We start from the raw sequence: 20,604 nt of genomic DNA, 5'->3' as shown, positions 1-20,604 counted from the left end.
ATTTAGGTCCCTCTTCCGATTATACCAGACACCCTCAAACATGTGTGATGAGATCTTCACCACCAGCAAACACATTGGTTTGGTGCAAGGGTTCACAAATAAAGCTTCCTAAGGGTTGCATCACAGTGCTGCCTGGGAAGTGTGGGTTTGGTAGCCAGACAAAACATCCTTGTTCATTGTATTTGGATGTTTACTGTGGGCTTCAGCCACTTTCTTACAGATTTTAACAGGAATTTCCAACCTTCCCCAAGCTTTTGGCTCATGTGCAGTAAGAATCACATTTACATCTTTCTTGTTTGATCCTTTTAGCCAAACCTAAACTATCTTCAGTTAATTCTAGTCATACTTAGAACAGAGTTTTAATTTTGCTCCTGTTGCCAGGATTGCTTTGGTGTGCCAGCCCTGCTTAGCGCAGTGCATAAGGAATGCAGAAAATTCAGCCTTTTTTATGGTAAAGCCAAAAAATACTTTATTCCTGTTGATGTAATTTCACAGGGATTGAATGTACTCTCTTTTTCTTGTAAATGCTTCCTAATTTTGTGTCTAACCGTGTTGTGTTTCAGTCAAAGGATAATTGCAATCAGTTACAAATCTGACGGGTGACAACCATTCTCATTTACTCTAACCCCTGGGTGCTTTTCCAGAGGTCAAAATATACTAAGATTTAAATGGAAGAGAAAGATCTGTTGGAAGCACCAGTTCTTCATAAGGGCTTTTTACCTGCAGAGGTGGAATTTATTTGATGAACAAAGAATGAGACTCGCTGATTATTGGAAATCTGTAGCGAGATGGCCTTAACTTTTGAGAAAGGCTTTTCTTAGGACGGGGATTCAAATGGGAGAATTTGGGCTGGTTAAGAACAATAACAAAACTCCACTCAGTTTGTGGGAGGAGACAAAGGAGCAGGACAGCGCTCATCCTTTGGGACAGACTTACCAGCGTCTCTGGTCTCTCCCCACAGCCCTCTACTCGCCGTCTGCTTTGCTGCTTCCTGTGGAGTCCCAGGAATCACCCTGCTGACCCTGGGAGTAAACCCTCTCACCGGAGCCTTGGGAGCCTTCAACATCTTCCTGTACACGTGTTGCTACACACCCATGAAGAGAATGAGCATCGCCAACACGTGGGTAGGAGCTGTCGTCGGGGCCATTCCCCCCGTCATGGGCTGGACGGCAGCTACCGGTAGTCTCGATGCTGGTGAGTATGAAACCGTCATACAAGCAGTTAACATCATTGTCTTAGGGATAACTAAAAAGACCTACTGAAAAGGCAGTAAACCTCATTCTTTATGCTTGTTGACCTGACACTGCTTTGAAAGCAGGTATATTCTGCTGTTTGCAATGCCAAAATCTGTTACAGTGTGGTACCGTGAGGACCAAATGAGTAGACACAATGGTAACATTCTCCTTACAGAGCATTTCAGGGGCAAACAGGAGCTGATGAAAGACTGTGTTCAATTGGATATTTGTTTAGGCCATCTTAAAAAAATTATCTAGAAGGAGAATAACATCTTTGGGGTTCATGTGGAATAAAATGTTGCATAATTTGGGGATTAAAACCATACTCAGCAAGATCCAGCTTTGGGAGCTTTCAGCTGGAAAATTCCCAGTTCTGTTTATTAGTGTATTTCCACAAGCCAGAAAATATCCTAGGAAGATAAATTTATTGACGTGTTTCTTAATTGCCCATTTTGAAAGTCTTAAGTTCTAAATGTTCCTTCTCCCCTCCTTGAAAAGCAAACGAAGATTCCTATTTTAGTAACTGTGAACCAGTTTTACATCCCTCGTAAAACACTGATCTCTTCAGCAGCTAAACTCTGACACAATTGGGGCTTGTTTTTCCTGCCAGCTAGAAACTTAAGAATCCAAGTGGCTCCACATACTTACATTCTGAAGGAACTAATGAAGTTCAATTAACAGGTCTGTTAAGAATTGTTTTAGCTCACGCTCATCCCACAGAGGGGCATATTTAAGTCTTGAATAATACTTTCAACAGCAAGGCTTTTAGCCAGAAATTACCAGAATCTGTGCAAAATCCATTCTTCATTTGTGCTATGTACTTCCTACGAAAGTCAGTATGAGTTGGCCTGGAGTACTCATGGTCTGATATGGATCTAATCTGCGGCTGGGATGAAAGCTTTTGTGGTGGTGTCTTTTTAATGTGTACTTCTCCTATACAAACATCCTCTTCTCTGAAAGTTATTTTTATGTTTAGACCTACAAATGGTGCATGTGTATGTATAGTGTCTCATGTTAAGGAATGCATAAGTTATCATTAGAAGCTCTGTATTTCTAAAGAGAAGAGAAGAGAATGAATGATGCGTAGACCTTGGATCTTTTGTTTAGGGCTTTCTGTTTGGTTTTGGCACCTCATTGCAGAGTTGATGTTTGAACTTCACCTGCGAAGCCCAGCCTGGAGGAGCAGGAGTGAAAAGCTCTAATCTCACCAGTGCCCTTGCTGCAGAGGCTGTTGCAGCTCAGGTTTTCACCCCTGGTTTTAAAATGGCAGTTACACTGCTGCAGTTAAAGCCCAGCACATTAAAGTAAACTGGCACTGATTTTCATTATCTTCAATTTGTCAAGTTACAGCTTGCTCTTGGAGACCTGCTTTGCAAGGAGCTTAAGCTGTCCCTGTACAGCAGCTGGGCAGGCAGCAGACAGCACCACTGGTGTCCCAAGTAAGCTTTTCCTTTCTAATTTGCAACTGAGTTGTGGTTACGTGTCCCTCTGCCAGCTCTGGAGGGGATAGTCCCTGGTAGTGATGCCATCAGTGGAAGATGATAACTTTAAACCACTTTGTCACAGCATGATGGTCTGCACTGGTGTGTAACTTGGTGTTGTATTGTTTGATCTGGGTAGCTAAAACCCTTACGGTCACCTCCCAGTCTGTGTCAGTGAGCCCAGGCAGCTTGCTTAACAGGGAAAGAAATGTTACTGAGTTGCTACCGGTCTTTGTAATAAAGCATACCAGGGGAGAGTCCTGAAAATGGTGACCTGGATGTCATATTTAGTCCATTTCAGTATTAAAAAACAGAACTAAAAATCCCACACAAACTCTTTTGAGAAGAGAGAAACAGAAGACAAGGATTGCATTGGAGACTGATTTGCACAGAGAAGCTGTGGTTGCCCCATCCCCAGAAGCATTCAGGGCCAGTTTGGATGGGGTTTGGAGCAACCTGGTCTAGTGGAAGGTGACCCATGGCCCATGGCAGGGGGTTGGAACTGGTCCCTTCCAGCCCAAACCATGCTATAATTCTGTGATTTTCAGTGTTAAACTTTTTACTATTACAAACAAGAGTTTTCAAGCCTGGCAGCATCAGACCCATGCAGAGTACAAGCATGCGTCCGTGTGACAACGTGCAGACCTGCATCCCTCCTTTAACCAGCCAACCCACAGTTGTTGAACTCATTAATAATGTGTAATTAGCTTGGAGACTTAACCTAGTTCTCAGTAGAGGTGTGAAAATGCATTTGCACCTCGTTTAAAAAAAGAAAATCATTTCACTCAATAACAAAGAGGAATGTGAAGGGAGGGAGGCAGGAAACTAATGAGAAGGAAGGTTCTCACCACTTAACTGGTGGCTTTTTGAGTTTACATTTTCCTGTGGATTTTCTCTCCTTGTAATCTTCTCACAGCAGCCACATTGTTGTACATGTTGCTGTTGTAAGGAAAACAATACTTAAGTGTAGACCTTTTATTGGCATTTGAGGGGGGTAACCAAGTGTTATACTGTATTGTGCGGTACCCGGTGACAGCCGTGTCTGCACCCCTCTGTCACGTCAGGAGCTCCATAACCTCACCGGTGCCATTCATGGGCACTGATGTGGGCTGCTTGTGGCTGTTTGAGTTGGACAGGACAAGGGAAGTGGCTTTAACCTGCCAGAGGGGAGACTGAGATGAGCTCTTCAGCAGAAGCTCTTCCCTGTGAGGGTGCTGAGGCGCTGGCACAGGGTGCCCAGAGAAGCTGTGGCTGCCCCATCCCTGGCAGTGTTCAAGGCCAGGTTGGACACAGGGGCTTGGAGCAAGCTGCTCCAGTGGAAGGTGTCCCTGCCCGTGGCAGGGGTTGGAGCTGGAGGAGCTTTAAGGTCCCTTCCAAGCCAAACCAGTCTGGGATTCTGTGATTTGTAGTGTCACAGAGACAATAACAACGTGTCTCATTGGAGCAGCCTTGTTCTAATTTGTCCTTATTTTGTTTAGAACTTTATTTCAAAGATGAATACTTTATCAGTTTCTTGTACAAGAAACAAGAACCAAATATCACATATTTGCAGATAAAAATCTGGGACCCTTGTATTTCTAGTGATGCAAATAGTTGCTGGTATTTCTTACAGTACACATCTTTTGCAGCTCTTACAGTGATTCCCAATGATGTTTGCTTCTATTTCTACCCCTGATAGGTAACTTTAATTCTATGCTCTTAAACATCCTGCCCCAACCCTGGATTTTCTGCCAACGTGATTTAGGGAAAACCTCACATTTCAAAAGGGAAAGATAAGGTTATCTCTGGAAAGATGTGGAATTCTTTGTTGTGGGGTTGGGGTGTGTGTGTGTGTGTGTGTGTGTTGTTTTTTAATGGCAGCTGTTTGAAACTGATGAAAGATCAGGAATGTTAACATTTCCTCACTGGGGGAGCTGAGTGCAGGTGAGATGGTCAAAGGTGCATGATAAGTGTAATTTCTCAAATGGATATCACTGCCACGTATCTGGTGTATTTATGCAGAACTTAACTGCCAGGCTGTGATTTGCAGCAACACGTTTGCTTCCTTTGCTTCGTTGCTCCTTTGTGGTGCTGTTTATTTCGGAAGGGATTTGTTTCTATAGTAAATCTAGACACCCTCAAATTGTTTCTCCTGACTTTACAAAGGAAGGACTGGCAGGGAAATCATGACAATCACCTAAAGCCTTATCCTAACAGACAGGAGAAAGAGGCAGAGCTTGGCAGCGTGTCTTGTTCTGTGCTGGATCCTCCTCCCGCACAGGATGCGTGTACAGGAGAGCTCCAGGCTGTGCCACGCTGCTGTTGAGCCTGTGCACAGGCATCTTTAGGAAGTAACAGGGCTGTTTATTTTGGCCTGTGAGAGGCACAATGTGTGCGTGCTTTCAATTACTCTTGTGTTGCTGGGCTCTCCCCAGCCTAATGCCGCAGCTTGCTTGTTGGAGATGTTTGCTGTCATTTTAAACTTGTTATTTCTAGTTAGCAGAAAACCCAAATCTGGGGCAAACATTTCCAAGTGCCATAGTCCATGTTTTGCCTTAGACATGTTGCACTTCTTCCTCCGACCTTCCTGTGCTGATGCACCAAAGGCTCCATCCCAGCCAACAAGCAGTCTTAGAGCAGAGCAATTCAGTGCCACAGTGTCCATACAAACCACCCAGTTAGATGGAAGTGACAAGCGGGACTCCTCAACATAATGTGCTTATCAGTTAAGGGGATTTACTCTGAGTAGGTGGCAATGGCATAGCAGATAACAGCCCTGACACTAGAGCAGACATTACAGACCCATGGTGGCCTGGGAGCCCTAGGTATTACTGCACCAAAGAATGTTTATCTCAAGAGACTATTTAGTTTATCTCAGATGCTCCACTTCTGGTCTGGCTTTCCTGCAAGACATCTTGTACTGATTTTCATTCATTTTCAGAAATTTAAATAATTCCTGGGGCTATGGAATTTATAGACTTGGGTATCAGTTGTAATCATGTGGAGGCTGATTTTTAAATTGCCTTTACTTTGTAATTCAAATTGTGTTGTATGGTAGACATTAATTATGTCAGCCAACATCTATTTACAAATGGGGATTTAAAAACGGGCAGTTCTTATCAGCTAGTGATGTTTGGCAGATGGATGGTTTTGGTAACAACAAGAAAGAGAATAGGGGTGAGGGGGGGGCTGTACCCAACCTGTCAATGGCTGGAGCCTCTCATGCCTTCCCTGGTGTAGCTCTTGTCTGCCAGGAGCAGGGAGAGCAAAGCAACAGCTTAATTGCATGCAAAGTAAGCTTGGAGATCTTTGTGTCCCTTCCAGGTAAGCACTTTGAGCTTTAAAGCCCCTTGATGTGGGAGCAGGTCTGGGAGCTGCCGGCCTCTGTCCTGCAGCGCGAGCAAAGGAGGCTTCAGCTATAAACCCCCTCCAGTAAACTCAGCTTTTGGGGTTTCACTTCTCAGATGAAAGACAGCAGAATCTGTGGTCTGTTGCAGAGGAAGCAGAGATATTCATGTCACTGACATATGAGAATTGGAAGCTGGGGGCCCAGGAGTGTGCTTTGTGGGGGTAAAACCTAAGGCAGGGGACAGTACTAGTAAGCAGCTTGTCTGAATTCAAGACAGAAGCCAGTGGACTGTTTTTCTTTTCCCCTTTCTATCTTCGTAAGAGACAATAAAATGGCAGTTTCGGTGCTGGAGCACCTAGGACCGACCCCATGAATTCACAGGCAGCGTGTCCATACCCAGTTCTCTACCCCATGCATGGCTATTGCGGCATCAGGAGATGGAGCTGCGTGGCAGCCCCAGGGTGTGGGACACAACACCCAGGGGAGGAGCACTACAGGGGTCTCTGCAGCAGAGACTCCCACCCTCAGGCTACATGGGAGCCCCGGAGGAGCCTGGAAGAGGTCTCCATGGCTCTGCAGGTTTGCAGTGCTCTGGTCCTTTGGCAAACACTTCCTAAAGGTATGGTCTGTGCAAAGATTGTATTTCCGTCTTACCCAACAGGCTCACTTTCCTTATGGCATCTGTTGCTGGGGTTGCCTGAGATTAATTATGTACAGTGTTGTTGTTTTCCTCAGCCTTGTCTGTGTAATGAAAGGTGTTTCCCTGTGAGGCTCTTGTCTGTAATAACCTGTTGTGTGTCACACAAAAAAGTGTGCCTGCCTGTGTGTATCCATCTGCACACTGCTTTCCTCTGCATGGCAAGTGTACCCGGGGACATCTGCTTTCCTCCTATTGAAGGCAATGGCCAGGAATGCTCCCTCAAGGTGCAGAACCCCACTGCCAACTTCATTTCCCATTCCTGGGGGACACTGAGGATCGTCCTTTTGTTTTGCAGACAAGCCGTACACACGGCCAACATCCCTCCCCTTTATGTGCTGAGCAGAGGAGTCTATCGCAGCCCCTGTTCCACAGGCCTTTTGTGCCATCCCTCAAAAGAAACAGCTATTGAAACCCATGACCATGAAGCTTTTGAGTTCCCCAGTGCTCTCCTCCTCGCCCTTGGTTTACATGACCGTGTAACCTTGAAGGCACGCAATCAGGGCTGTGCGTGCCCGCACTGACAGCCGGGACCATTGTTTGCAGCCCAGAGACCTTGTGCAAAACTTTAGCAGTGATACTTTCCCTTTTTTCCCTCTCAAGGCTGCTTGGCCGCTCACACAGCATCCGAAACAAGCGGTAGCATCTGCTTTTGTTTTCCAGTGGAAGCAGAAGTGCCAGTTGTTGTCTTGCTGTGGTGCTCATATAGGAAACGCCGCAGTGGCAAAACAGAAGCGAGCTGCATCAGTTTGGTTAAGGTTTGTGACTAGCAAATTCCTAAATGTGCTTGAGAAGGTTTCATAATCACCAATTAAGGTGTAAATTTTGTAGAGCTGATCCCTTTTCTACCTCCAAAGACAATGGGAAAAATTAAATACTAGGTGGCTTTTTTCCTCAGGAGTGATTGTATCAGGGCAGTATCATAAAATCCCAGACTAGTTTGGGTTGGAAGGGACCTTAAAGCTCACCCAGTTCCAACTCCTGCTGCGGGCAGGGACACCTTCCACCAGAGCAGCTTGCTACAAGCCCCATCCAACCTGGCCTTGAACACTGCCAGGGATGGGGCAGCCACAGCCCCTTGAACAGTTCTCAGTCAGAGGCTACTTGATCTCTAACAGTCATTTTCCATCACCAGAACAAGGAGAGGCAGCAGTTATTGCCCATTCCAACTCTCCTTCACAAATAGAAAGTGCCACTGCCAGCTTAATAAACCAGTCCTTATGTATCAGAGCACTACATCTGTGTTATGGATGTGACTCCAAACCACTGTGAATATTTGTGCCAGCTCCCGCATATAATCCTTTGGGTGTTCAATCTCACGTTGAATCTGCAGTGGGCAGCGATGCTTTGACAAGGGTTCAAAATCTTTACTCCCATAATTGCTTCATAGTTAGAAATCTTGATTTTCTGTGTTAAGCTTCTGAACGAGCACAAAAGAAAAGGCAGACAATAAAAGCTTTGGGGATGCATCCAGTACATTTCCTGCAAGCAGAACATCCTGTAAAAGCCATGCAGGACCGCAGTGAAGGGGTTTGGCCTTGGGTATGTTAGATTTCCTGTAGAAAAGGTGAAAAATGTGGCCTGAGACAGCACAGTTGCTCACAGGCAGGTGGATACAGCTGGACGAAGTCAAGTCTCTGAGCTCTAATCTACCTTGTCTGGATTAAAGAGGAGTAATTTGTTCAACATCTTTCAAGGGAGGAGAGCCAGTTGTGTGCTATCAAGTAAAACGGTGTGTGGTTGTTTCCTGACTACAAGCCATTAAAAGGCTGAGCTTAGGCTACCAAAGCCTTCCCCTCCTGACAGCAGCCAAACTCATACCAGTTTCCTAGAGACAAAAGGCCGGTGCTTTCCTCTTCCTAAGTCTGGAGCTACCAAGGTCTGGAAATGATTTTAAAATTCCTTCACATTATTCAAGGCAGAAGAATTACTAAAATTGTGCTTTAAGCAAAACAGCATTCTTGGGTTGCCAAGGCAGTAAACACCAGCTTTGGGAAATGCAGAAAGATTTCAACATCTGTTTTGGAGCTGATATTTTAACCATTCCGTGTTTATTTTAATGCCTGGTTGGCCTCTTCCCAGTTGTACATATGCAGCACCAAAGCAAAGACAGAAGGAGCGAGTCCGTTCTTGAATTGATGCTGTTATAGATCAGCTCCCCCTTCCTTATTCCTTTGTTTTATTGATTAAGTTTGTCCTGTCTGGAGCTTGAAAGTGATAGGAGAAGCTTGCAGGACACTGTGTAATGGGAAGGCACCGTGTGTCGTCTAAAGAACAATGAGAAGGATAAGAAGAGAAAATAAGTTGCTCATTGCCAGTGCATTTTCAGGAACACAATGCTGATACAGCAGTCTCTGTTGATAACCTTGGATGTGTTTGCCTTGACTTGTGCAGACAGGCCCATGTTCATGTGCCTGCCGGGGCTGGTTGGGCTCCAGCTTGCCCTGCTCAGGAGCCTTGTGCTCCACCAACACACTGAGCTCCATCCTGCACCCTCTTGTAGCCAAGGTCTTTTTCTGCCCTGGAAGAACTTGCCTTCAGAAAGTTTCTGTCGAGTTTCAATTGGATCATCCCAAACTATCACATCTTACTTAAGGCAGACAGCTGAAATGATTCAGCTACTGCCCCGTGTGCCAACTGCACAATGTATAAGGCTCTTTGATGATGAAAGGTATTGCTAGCATGAAAGAGGCATATTTCAAATTGCTGCTTTAGAGAGTGGCACCCTCAGAACAAGACAGTCGAGCAGGAGCCAAACATTACTTCTGCCCTTTAGTGGATGAGAAAATAGGTTTGCAGTCCTCAGGGTGCTTTCTGTGAATGAAATGGTTTTCTCTGAATGATGCTACGGGCATGTTTTCTCTTGGCACTGATAGCTCATAGCTGAACGTGCCAACTCCTTCTAGAGAAGGTGATATATAGACTCTGCACCTTTTCCAGGACATTGGAAGTTTGGGGGACTCATATTAGGGTCTGGAGCTTTTTGTCCCTGGGTTACTGATCCCAGTGCAAAACCAAGATGACAAGGCAAGAAGCTGTTGCTACCTGATTGCTCTGCTCTCCTTGTGTTAACAAGTGGTCAGAGCTCACACCCTGCAAGAGCTTACACCCTAAAAACCACCTTGCAGTTCCCTGCTCTTAGGTGCTCTTCTTAGCAGAAGGCCAAAGACTCAGTGGGGTCAGGCACTGACACTGCTCCCTTGCCTGAGATTTGGACCGTCCAGCAAAGGAGGGCATCATGAATTGCTTTAAAAGGAATAAAATGTGAAAATGAATCAAATTTTAGAGGTGCCACATGGTCTCCTTGACACCATGAGGAGCATAACTTCATAGGGGGATGCTTCTTGCTCTTGTAATGGTAAAAATCAGACTGTCAGCTCCTATGGTTTGCAAGCCCCGAATCACTTAGTTGCTTTTGGAAGTCTCATCTCATAATTATTTCCAAGTCCTACCCGAGTTTATTGAAGCTTAAATCATCTTGCCAAGCAATTTCCAAATTACTCTGGAATTTAGTGTCTTGTTTGTTTTAGGATAAGTGCAATTTATAAACCTTTAGTATTTCACTGTATAAAAATACATCTGCGGAAAGGAAGAACCATTTTCTACCTTCTTGACATTTTGGCTTTATCTTCGATATTAAAATAAAAATCTCAGCTTGTCCTTGTTTATTAAAAAGAAGCTCTATTACTATTTAAATACTTCTAAAAGAATTTTAGAAAAAAAATAATAGCTTAACCTTAACATTCATGATGAACAGTAAAACCTGTTATTTATCTTTAACTCTGTGGATGTCGTAGGGCCTAGCTGGTCTTCTGCAACTCTGTAACCTGTGAGATGATTTAAACTAGTACAAAGTGATTAAACAATAGGAAATCAACAAGAAAACATTTATACCTATTTTTCACACCAGATTGAAAGAATACTGGAGACCTGCGTCCTGTTTGCATAAATAGACTTTGTTTCTTTCCCAAACCAAACAAGACTTGGCTGCCAAGTTACCAGGATTTATGAGTGTCTGCTTGTGGCTGGCACAGGTTCTCACACTTGGAGAAGTGAAGAGTTTGGAAGTGGTCAGAAATGGGCAAAACTTGCAGCTATTAAAAATGTGGCCCAAAAGGCCAAAGAGTGTGGGATATCCACAAGTCAGGTACTTGTTTTCTTGCAATTCATCAACACAAACCTAACCAGGAGCAAGATGAGCGGATGCTTGTGCCAATCTTAATCCAGGTGGATTCTTCATGTTCTACTGCCTTTGCTCCAAAATAATCCAGTCCCTTGCACTCTGGGTGGGATCCATTTTATTCCTTGCTAGTTTAAGGATAAAGGTCTTGACATCTAGCTAGTGCTGCTTGTGTTAAGTAGCCTGAGCTCAGTCTGGGCATCAAGGCTAGGCTGGACGGGGCTTGGAGCAGCCTGCTCTAGTGGAAGGTGTCCCTGTCCATGACAGAGGGTTGGAACTGGATGAGCTTTAAGGTTCCTTCCAACCCAAATCAGTCTGGGATTCTATGATTTCTATCAGTCTGCCTGCACTCAGGTTTCCATGTGCAGCAGAGGAGCTGAGGAAGGCCAAGATCTGCAGCATCCCTGGGTGCTGCCTGTCTCTCGCTCTGCTCTGATAGCCAGCCTCCGTGCCAGCTCCAGTTGTTATGGCTGCGAATGACCTCGTCTGGTGCTCACTTCATTATAAACTCTGAGATTTGCATTGATTAGACTGAGTTCCCAAACTGTTGGGAACTGCACAGAAGCAGCAGAGCAGACTGCGCTATGTTGAACCAGGTTCATCTCCAGAGTTAGTCTCGCTGTAATATTGCTTAAAAACACTGCTGACTTAATTATGACACAGTTAACATTCATCTAGTAATTAATGAGTGTTACAGTGTCTGCTCTGGGTTTGACAGGATTCCTACTGTGAGCTCGTTTGATGCTGAATTGTACTGTACCATGTGGTGTGCTTTGCAAGTCATCAGTCTTACGTGACACTTAAAGATCTCTGACAAGCTGACAGTCTCAGCCTGGCCAGGGGAAATTGCAGGATAGCCAAGGCACACGGGAACTAACAGAAAGATCAGGTCAGTTAAAATCCTCATAATGGGCTATTAAATTGTTTTACTGTTGAGTTTCTCTGTAAAATATCAATTATCTCAATGGTTGTAATGTAATCAAAGTAATTAAATTCCAAAGGCTTGCATGTAAAAACCAGAGCTTTGTAAATGGGAATCCAGCCCCAAGTAGTTTAGTTGGTCTGTGTTTAGAAGTTTCTCCAGATGACTTCTTTTTTCATTTTAATGGTGTTATAGTTAGAGAACTGTTAAAGAGGTTTGTGTGTTTGAGGTTTAGGCTGTGTTTTGAGCTTGGCTGCACACAACATTTGAACAATTGAATAAGCAAAGCCCGCGTTACAGCCGAAACACAGGGACGCGGCACATGCCAGATGAAAAGCCGGCTCGTCCGTAGCCGTGGGAAGCAGGGACAGCCTCTGGATCTTGGCCCTGGCTCCTCAGCTGGTGGATAATTGTAGGTTACCTTGCCCTAAGTGACAGGCTAATGTCTCTAAAGTGCTTCAGATGAGAAACTTGAAATACTGGGATCCTAGGTTTATCACATTCAGGATCTTTCCTTAAGTACTGTGTTTAAGAAGACAAGGAAGAAGCTATAGGATGACATGCTCCAAGAACATATTCCCCATTGCTTCTCCTGATATAGGGAGTGTTGCTCCTTGATTCAGTTTTATTTCAGAAGAGCTACTCCCTCAGGTTTCCACAGAACTGAATCAAATGCTATTTTATTAGGACCAAAATGACTTCTGTTGCCGTGATGTTCTGAAATCAGTGGTAATTTTGGGGTGCACCATTGTGAACCTTCATAAAGGTTCCAATTTAGAGAATGGGCAAAACATCCACAGTCTGAAAGTCAACTTCAGTAGGATCAAATGCCAGGATTTGCAAGTGATTCCAGGAAGTCACCTGGGATTCATAGCAGGCAGTGTTGTTCTGAAAGCTGCATGCCTGATATAGGAGGGTCTATCTCCATGCTTCATGTAATCAACTTTCAGAGGCAGGTAGTCACCTCATGGAGTATTTGTTAATGGTGGGTCTCTTATACCATTACTGGATCTCCTAAGCAACTGGAAAACCTGCATTAAGTGTAATGGACCATTCCTTCACTGGTTGATAAATTAGGGCAAAAAAGAGGCTCTTTTGCAAACTTAGATTGTTGTAATTTGCATGACGCCACCAGTGTAAGGTGTGCTGTTTAAGACAAGAACTAGACATGCCCCAAGGAATGTGCAGCCAGAGAGATGTGAACCATGAAGCAGTTCAAAGGAGACAGGGACTTGGTCTTTGTTAGAGCATTTGGGAAAGAACTGAAATACATGAACCTGTGGGCAGATAAGTGTTGCTGTTTCTGTTTTATCAGGTCATTAAGAGAATGAGTGAGAAGTAGTTTCCATAGAGAATGAGCTCATGGAGACAGGAAGATGCAAAGAAAGTGTTAATGCCAGAGCAGAGTATTTGGGAGCTCAGGAAACAAAAGGAAAATCCAGGAACGCTCATAATGTGCGACAGCCTTGGGGGATTTTTTGTGTCTTCAGACAAAATCAGTGCAGGGAGTTTAGTCTGAGGGCCTCCTTGAAATCAGCATATAAGCTGCTTCTGCCTCCATAAGCCCTGTACTGTGTCTCAAGGATGACTGGGGGACATGTGGTGCTTCCATAGTTCTTTATTAAATGTAGAAGTAGCTAACTGGTGTGAATAGAGTTACTTGAGCAAACTACTTAGAGGTTCCTGCAATGGGTTTGAAAGAATAAAAGTTCATCATCTTTGTCACCTCATTAGCAGCTCCTGGTGACCCGGGCACTCCAGTGCCCTGAGCAGTTCCCTCACTTCTCCCTCACACATAGGCTTAGCCTTGCTCTGGGCTACACGGTGCTGGTATTTCCTCAGTTCTCAGGATGAAGCAGCTCATCCTCCTTTTCTGCACTCATGGAGCAGGGCTGCCTGGTTCTGGTCAATGTGACACAGCTCTGCCCACTGGCTTTGTTCTTCTCTGGATGCACCACCTTGGGAACCCAGGAGGAGAAGGTAGAGGCTCCCAGGAAAACAATCCCTTGCCCAACTTTGCTTCATTTCCATCAGTCTTCCCTCAGGTAGAGACTGAATTGGCGCAGAACCCAATTAGCAATGGTTCGTTAGGAGGAAGTGACTTGTTGAAATGCTTTTCAAGTTAAGTGCTCTGAAAACAGCAGAACCACCACGTGCAACCCTATGTAAATGCTGTTAAGAACAGAGCACATCTTACCTGACAGAGCAAGCCTTGTCTTCTGCACAGGTTCGTAGTGCTGCTCTTCTGTATGGGCTGAGCTCTTTCACTGTCAGTGTCCCTCTAAAGCACCTTTCCTTCCCTCTCCCACTGCAGGTGCATTGCTGTTAGGAGGAATCCTCTACTCCTGGCAGTTTCCTCACTTCAATGCCCTGAGCTGGGGTCTGCGGGAAGATTACTCCCGAGGAGGATACTGTATGATGTCCGTCACCCACCCAGGGCTGTGCAGGCGGGTGGCTCTGCGCCACTGCTTGGCCTTAATCGGACTCTCAACGGTGGCTCCTGTTCTCGACATCACCACGTGGACTTTCCCCATCATTTCGCTCCCTATCAACCTCTACATCTCCTACCTCGCCTTCCGGTTCTACAGGGATGCAGACCGCAGCAGCTCCAGGAAGCTCTTCTTCTGCAGCCTGTGGCATTTACCAATGCTGCTGCTCGTCATGTTCACGTGCAAGAAGTCGTTCCTAGAGAAGGAGGAGAAAGGCGATCTGCTTGGTGAAAGTCGTGGGAGGGAGATGGAAATCAGATTGCCTTAAATGTCAATTACTTGTCGTCCTTGTGACACATCAGGTAGTGTATTTTAGTGATTACAAGGGGGAAACCTGAGGGGATCTGCTTGAAGAAGACTCATTTGTGCCTGGCGACCACTTCATGCGATAACTTTGTTTTCTTCTGAAAGGGAATAGACAGGAGAGCTTAAAGCATTCACGGGCCTGAGGCCCGTTCACTCATCACGGGTTATGATTTAGCCGATGTCACAAGCACATCACTTTGGGATGGCCTTCCAAAGCCTCCATGAGTCACGGTCTCTCATCTTGTGGGTAGGTTTTCACTTAGCAAGTCACAATGCGCACACTAATGGCCAGCACTGGCAGCCTTGGCAAAGCCATCAGGCAGCGACACATGAATGATTACCCCTGCTTCCCAAGCATCCTTTCCAAAGTCAGCTTTGAGGCACGTGGTGGGTTGGGCAAACTCTTCTTGTCTTGATCTGTGCCATCCCCACTGTGATATTACATGGAAGCCTTCAGTTCCTGAGGCTATTCGGTTACTTTTCCCAAGGTTCCCATTCACCCCAGTAGATTGTAGCTTTCATACAGCTGGCACAATGCTAACTGAGTAAGGAAAAATCTCAGCACACCACACATCAGCATTTAACCAGCCTCCAGATGAACAGCTCTTCTCTAACGTATTCCTTTAACACACTCTGAGCCATTCTGCTGTACATCCATCACAGGGAATTTCGGCCTCCCATGTGCTTTTATGTCATTGGAGTTTGAGCCCTGTGTGTCAGATCTTCAGCTGATAAAAATGCCCATTGCTGCTTATGTCAGTGAAGCTCTGAAAAGATGGAGGCAAGAACCAGATCTGAGAGTCTGATAATTTGAAGGCTTTTCTATGCTGATGTGTCCTGTGCCAGCCCACTCAGCCTCAGTGTCCTTGGATGAGCTCTGGACTTACATCAAGAGTTTGAATTGTATGCAGTATCCTACTGTGGTGGCTTAGAGAGAAGGCTTCACTGTGAGGGTATGTAATTGGTAAGGAAACACATTTTACAGGAAAAAAAGCTGGGTTTTTTGAATGTAATATTAAAATGTTCAAATTGCTGATGCAGCCACTGTCTCTCCAAAGCAATTACTGTGGATGGTCTCACTAAGAAATGCATTATCTTTGTTAACTGATACACTGAAGAACATTTCTAGCCACACTCTCATGTGCTTGTGATCCCAGCACAGGGCTGTGGCTCACCCTCAGCCTACCTGGTGCTGGCTGTGCCCTGCTGGGATGCTTCCAAGCACAGTAGCACCCAGGGTAGACAAAGACTGTGTTATTGTGGTAATTAATGCCTGTTACGACTTGATGTGTTTTCACGCCAAGATTTCTTTCCCACGTGGAGAGGGACTGGGCAGCACGGCCGTGCATCAATCCAAAGATACAGCACCAGGAGACACTGTCTCTCTTCTGATCCCGAATAAGGAAGCGTCACAAATCTGCCACCACGTGCATATCACACAGACATAAAACCTGCTTTCACCATGCACCACACCAACGTCTGGTCTCGGTTACACTGGTGGGCATGAGGAGCGACATGGTTAACCTCTCCTGGGCTGGTGGAGGTGCTCCAGGAGCAGAGCCACCTCTTGGACGTGGCTCCTGAATCAGCCGCAAGGTTTTGTGCCTCTCTCAAGTGATTGCAGATGACAGGATTGAGTTCCCTCTTACTGTGTGTCTGTTGTACTCGAGTTTCTGCGGGCAGCACTTGGTAGAAATATCTGGAAACTGTGCAACTCCTGAATTGGTTTTAAAAGTGCATCCAGTCTTCTCTGCAATAAAGTACATACTGTACAAAACAAGAGAGATGAATGCCTCAAATCCATTCTGAACTAGTCACTTACTGAGACTCTGCTTAATTGCAAAGGGATTTGATAGTTTTGTGGCGTTTCTCACAGCAACAGTATTCCTCTTGGTCACTGCAAGCGCGAGGAGAGCTTGTGCAATCCTGGTTTCTTGTGCAAAAAGCACACCGAAACCAGATTGCATGTGAGGGGAAAGGGTTTGTGCAAAGCCAAGGAATTTGGTCAACCTTTAGCTGGGAGAGGAACCTGAAAAGAGCCGAAGGCTCCCAAAACCCACAGCTTTTGCTCCCAGAGGCAGCGAGTTGTGCTGAGGCAGGAGGGTTGTGGTTTTCTCCTAAATCATTACAGAGCCAGGCTTCGGGGCTGCCTGTCAGTGCTGTCCTGACAAACTCAGCTCTGATGAGAGGTCCCAAGGACATGCCTGTGGTTTCACGTTGAGGAGCAGTCATCTTCGTTTCTTAGGCCTAAATGTGTGACATTAGCAGGGTTTAGGGCTAGACAGGAGCTTTATAATCATCACTGAGTGTCTGCCAAGTGCAGGTCACCGGGTTGCACCAGCATCTCCACACCCAGTCTGTTTGGCAGGAGAGAAAGCCTGGGTTTAGAATGAGTGGACGTGGGATTTAAAGGTAAGAATTACCTTATTTTGTTAAAAAAAAAGCTTTTTTTCACCTAGAAGGTGTTCTCTGCTTTGGTACCAAATGTGTCAGGTATGAGTGAAAGCATCTACTGTCGTATTCCACCTTTAGGAATTGTTGCTGGTGCATGTGCTTTGAAAATAAGCACATTGCCTATCAGAGATCTTGGTTGCTGGTGCCAGTGTGGAAACAAAACAAATGAATCTCCTGTCCTCATCCAGGGGTGTCTGTGGTCACTGTGGCCCTACATGGAGGATTAATGTCAGCCATCCCCAGTCCAGCACTATGGCTGCCCAAATCCTGCAGGTGAGGTGCATTGAAGTGTCTTGATGTGGTCACTTTGCACAACGGGGAGTGAAACTTGGGCAAGCATCAGGCTTTGCAGGGCTCCTTGAATCTGAACCAGCAGTTCCTGTGTAGGATTGCAGTGTTTTGTTTCTTTAGTCCATCTGGAGAGCTTGAACATAGGTTGGTTGTCATCCCATTATCCTGGTTACTCAGGATCTCCCCATGAACTGGGAGGATACCTGCTAGTTATGTGGTAGTGAGAAAAGCCAGCAGCAATGTGCAATGGACCTCCTAGCCCTGGGTCTGCTGGTAGGTGAGAGGGTCCCATCCATGTGCTGCTGTGACAGCAGGCAGCTCTGCGCCAACAGAAGCCTGTACTGAAGCTCACAGAGGAATCTGAGCAGTGACTTGAGAATGAAGCTGTTTTTTTCGTCTATTTGGACTTAAAACCTTATGTGTGGTTTTGAGGATAAAAAAGCAGCCCTGAGGCTTAGGGGATATTCATTCTTTCCAGATCTCTGCTGAAGAAATGCGCTCCATCCATAAAACAGGGGTGATGATGTTTCACCTTGTTGGACAAGTGAGCAGCCCATGTTTTTGTCAGCCCATACCCCTTCTTCTCTTCAGTAAAGAGAGCACTGAGTAATGGTTTGAGGAGCATTGCAGAGAGCTGTCACAGGATTAGCAACCTGGCCTAGTGGAAGGTGTCCCTGCCTGTGGCAGGGGGTTGGAACTGGGTGAGCTTTAGTCTCTTCAGCCCAAACCAGTCTGATTCTATCATTCCTTCTGCATTTCTTCTCTGCTGTGACCATCAGGTCACTTGATCTCAGCACAGCACTTGCTTTGCAGGATGGTGCAGGGAGCTGAGCCATGAGATGCTGAGTTGCCCCAAGCTCTTCCAGGAGCCCCATGTCCTGTGGGAAGCACCATGGCAGCATCTCAGCGAGCTGGGATCTTGATGGGGCTCTGCACTTCGTTCAGCATGAATGAGGAAACCCAATCCCCGCGCACACACAGCTCTTTCCCTTCTCGTTTCCCCCACTGGGCTTTGGTTTTTTCTCGCTTCCTGTATCAATCTCTGATATAATCTGCCCCAGCAGAGTAACACATTCACACTCCTCTGGCTCCAGCAGCGTTTCCCACTCAGCCAGGCCACAGCATTTCAAGGCTTTACACAAAACACACACGTCCTTTTCAGTCCTGACGGTCCCAGGAGACTGGGAATGGAAACAGAGTGATACTATTAGAAATCATTATCATTACAGATAGAAAGCATGTTGTCCTCGTTGCTCTCCAGAGGTGATTAGATATCCATCCCCCCTTCCTTGGAAATACAGGCTGTCTACAGAACACTTTGCTTTTAAAACAGAACTATCAGCACTGTTTTCTTACCAAGCAGCTCTGCTGGAGGTGGTAACACTAGACGCTCCATCACAGGCTGTCCCCAGTGGCATTTCTAGTCATGGTATTTCCTAACCAGGCAAAGAGCTGGCCCCAGCAAGGGGTGCAGGATGCTATTCGTGCTGGTGGCATGGCCTCAGGTAGGTTGTTTGCCTCTTGGTGCTGCTGTTTCAAGTCAAGGAGAAGGTCGGTCCTGCAGAACAGGGCTTGTCCCCTATAAGTGCATGTCCAACACATGGCCCTGCCAGAGAGAACTCCTCTGGTTCTAATGTTCATCATCTCCCAAGCAACGTGTTGTTAGTTCAGGGATCAAGGATGACAACTGAGTTGTGGGGTCAGAGGTGTTGCAGAAGGTCAGACCTTCTTCTGTGAGAGTCCCTCAGACTATGACTTACTGGGTGCTTCCATTGATGGCTTTTAGTCCCCTCTGAAATAAATGTACTACAGGCTTTTAGGGCTTCAACACAACATTTAGCAAGCTTTGGAGCTGCCTTCCCAATGCCTCTGTCAACTGAGCTTGCAGTATTGAACGTGAGACGGTTCCTGTGCTGTTGGTGCTTGCATGGTCTGATTGCCATATCACAAGGATGCCAGCCCCTCCTCAAGACTGCAGTCAGGACCAAGGGACTCAAGTTCTCCTTGACCCAAAGAAGAGGTCTTTTGAGCACACGTACAGCGTCCTGAAGCCATTCAGACCTCCACCAGAAGTACAAGTGCTTCAGAGAGCTGGCATTAACCTCTCTCATCAGCTCTGCCTCGTACACTTTCCGTCACCTCTGCTTTCCTACTTCCAGACCCAAACTGTTTGTACTGAAGGTTTTCCAGCGGGTCAGTGCCTCGGGCTGGGCTTTGGTTTCCAGTGTTGCAGAAAGGCACAGTTCAGCTGTTTCACAGAGCGAGGCTGGCACAGCCAGCCGGTTTCCCACAATGCGGAGACGCTTTTCCTTCTGCTCCAAACCAGTGCTGGCACCTCTGGGCCTTGGAGCGAGAGCAGACGATTTGGCAGCGGGTTCAGCTTGGTGCACTCATCCGGTCTGGGGAGGTACCGTGTGTTTCCCTGAGTCCCTGCAGGGTTACTGCTCCCAAATGCTTGTTTGAGCATCACTGCTGACACCTCTGACCATAGCGGGGAGCTGGTGGGGGGCTGCTGCTGCTGTAGGGGAGCACCGGAACTAAAAGAGAGGTGCATGGAAAGGAGGATGCCTGCTTGTCCCCACTAGAGCTGGAAAAGCTGCCCTGAATTCATACCTGTATCACTTTTCCTAGGGGCCCTGCTTCAGCCCTGCCCATTAAACGAGGCATTCTGTGATTCTATACCCAGGTTTCACATCTCTCCACAGTGGGGCTGTTCGGTGGTTGAGTTTTTCCCCCCGGTTTTGCTGTCCAAGATGCATTCCAAGGTCCATTCTGTCCCCTGCTCCCCTTTTTAACACTTCCTGTTGTAACTACAGCTTCCCTTTGATCCATCTTTTTCATTCAATGTGTTCTATCAGATACATGGACATTGCTTGTACCCATCTGAACTGCTGCTGTAACAGGATGTCTTTTCTTAAACAGAAACACAAGCTTTGGGGAATCACCCTGAGTGACTGGAAGCAGGAGTGCTCTGACCTCCCACACTGACCAAACTGGGACCAGTACGGGCATCATGACCATCTTCCTCCTCCAAAAAGCAAGAAGAGGGAAGAGAGAAAGAGGCATCCGTGTGGGAGGACAGAACTTCCTCCCAGCCAGGCACAACGGACTCCAACGCTGACCCTCTTATCCCAACGCATGGGACAAGACACGCACACAGATGCAGACAGGCACATGGCAGTCAGAGCTCTCTTGCTGGCACAGGAGCTCGTCTTTTGCTT

The 20,604-nt window shown here is 46.2% G+C and overlaps 1 protein-coding gene across 1 annotated transcript in view; it reads left to right on the top strand.

The window, feature by feature from the left end:
• Nucleotides 1-16,418, top strand: part of LOC134174665 (protoheme IX farnesyltransferase, mitochondrial) — a 103,027-nt gene extending 86,609 nt beyond the window's left edge. Inside the window, exons 6-7 of the mRNA XM_062639856.1 lie at nucleotides 962-1,194; nucleotides 14,158-16,418. Coding sequence (XP_062495840.1) covers nucleotides 962-1,194; nucleotides 14,158-14,600 — 676 coding nt within the window. The 3' untranslated portion in view covers nucleotides 14,601-16,418. The remainder of the gene's footprint in view (nucleotides 1-961; nucleotides 1,195-14,157) is intronic.
• Nucleotides 16,419-20,604: the final 4,186 nt, after the last annotated feature.

The sequence above is a fragment of the Pezoporus occidentalis genome, unplaced genomic scaffold (assembly GCF_034315485.1).
Source record: "Pezoporus occidentalis ecotype Australia unplaced genomic scaffold, CSIRO_AGI_Poc_V1 ctg62, whole genome shotgun sequence".
NCBI lineage: Eukaryota > Metazoa > Chordata > Aves > Psittaciformes > Psittacidae > Pezoporus > Pezoporus occidentalis.
Note: the sequence above shows the minus strand (reverse complement) of the source record. Positions and strands in the feature narration are given on the sequence as shown.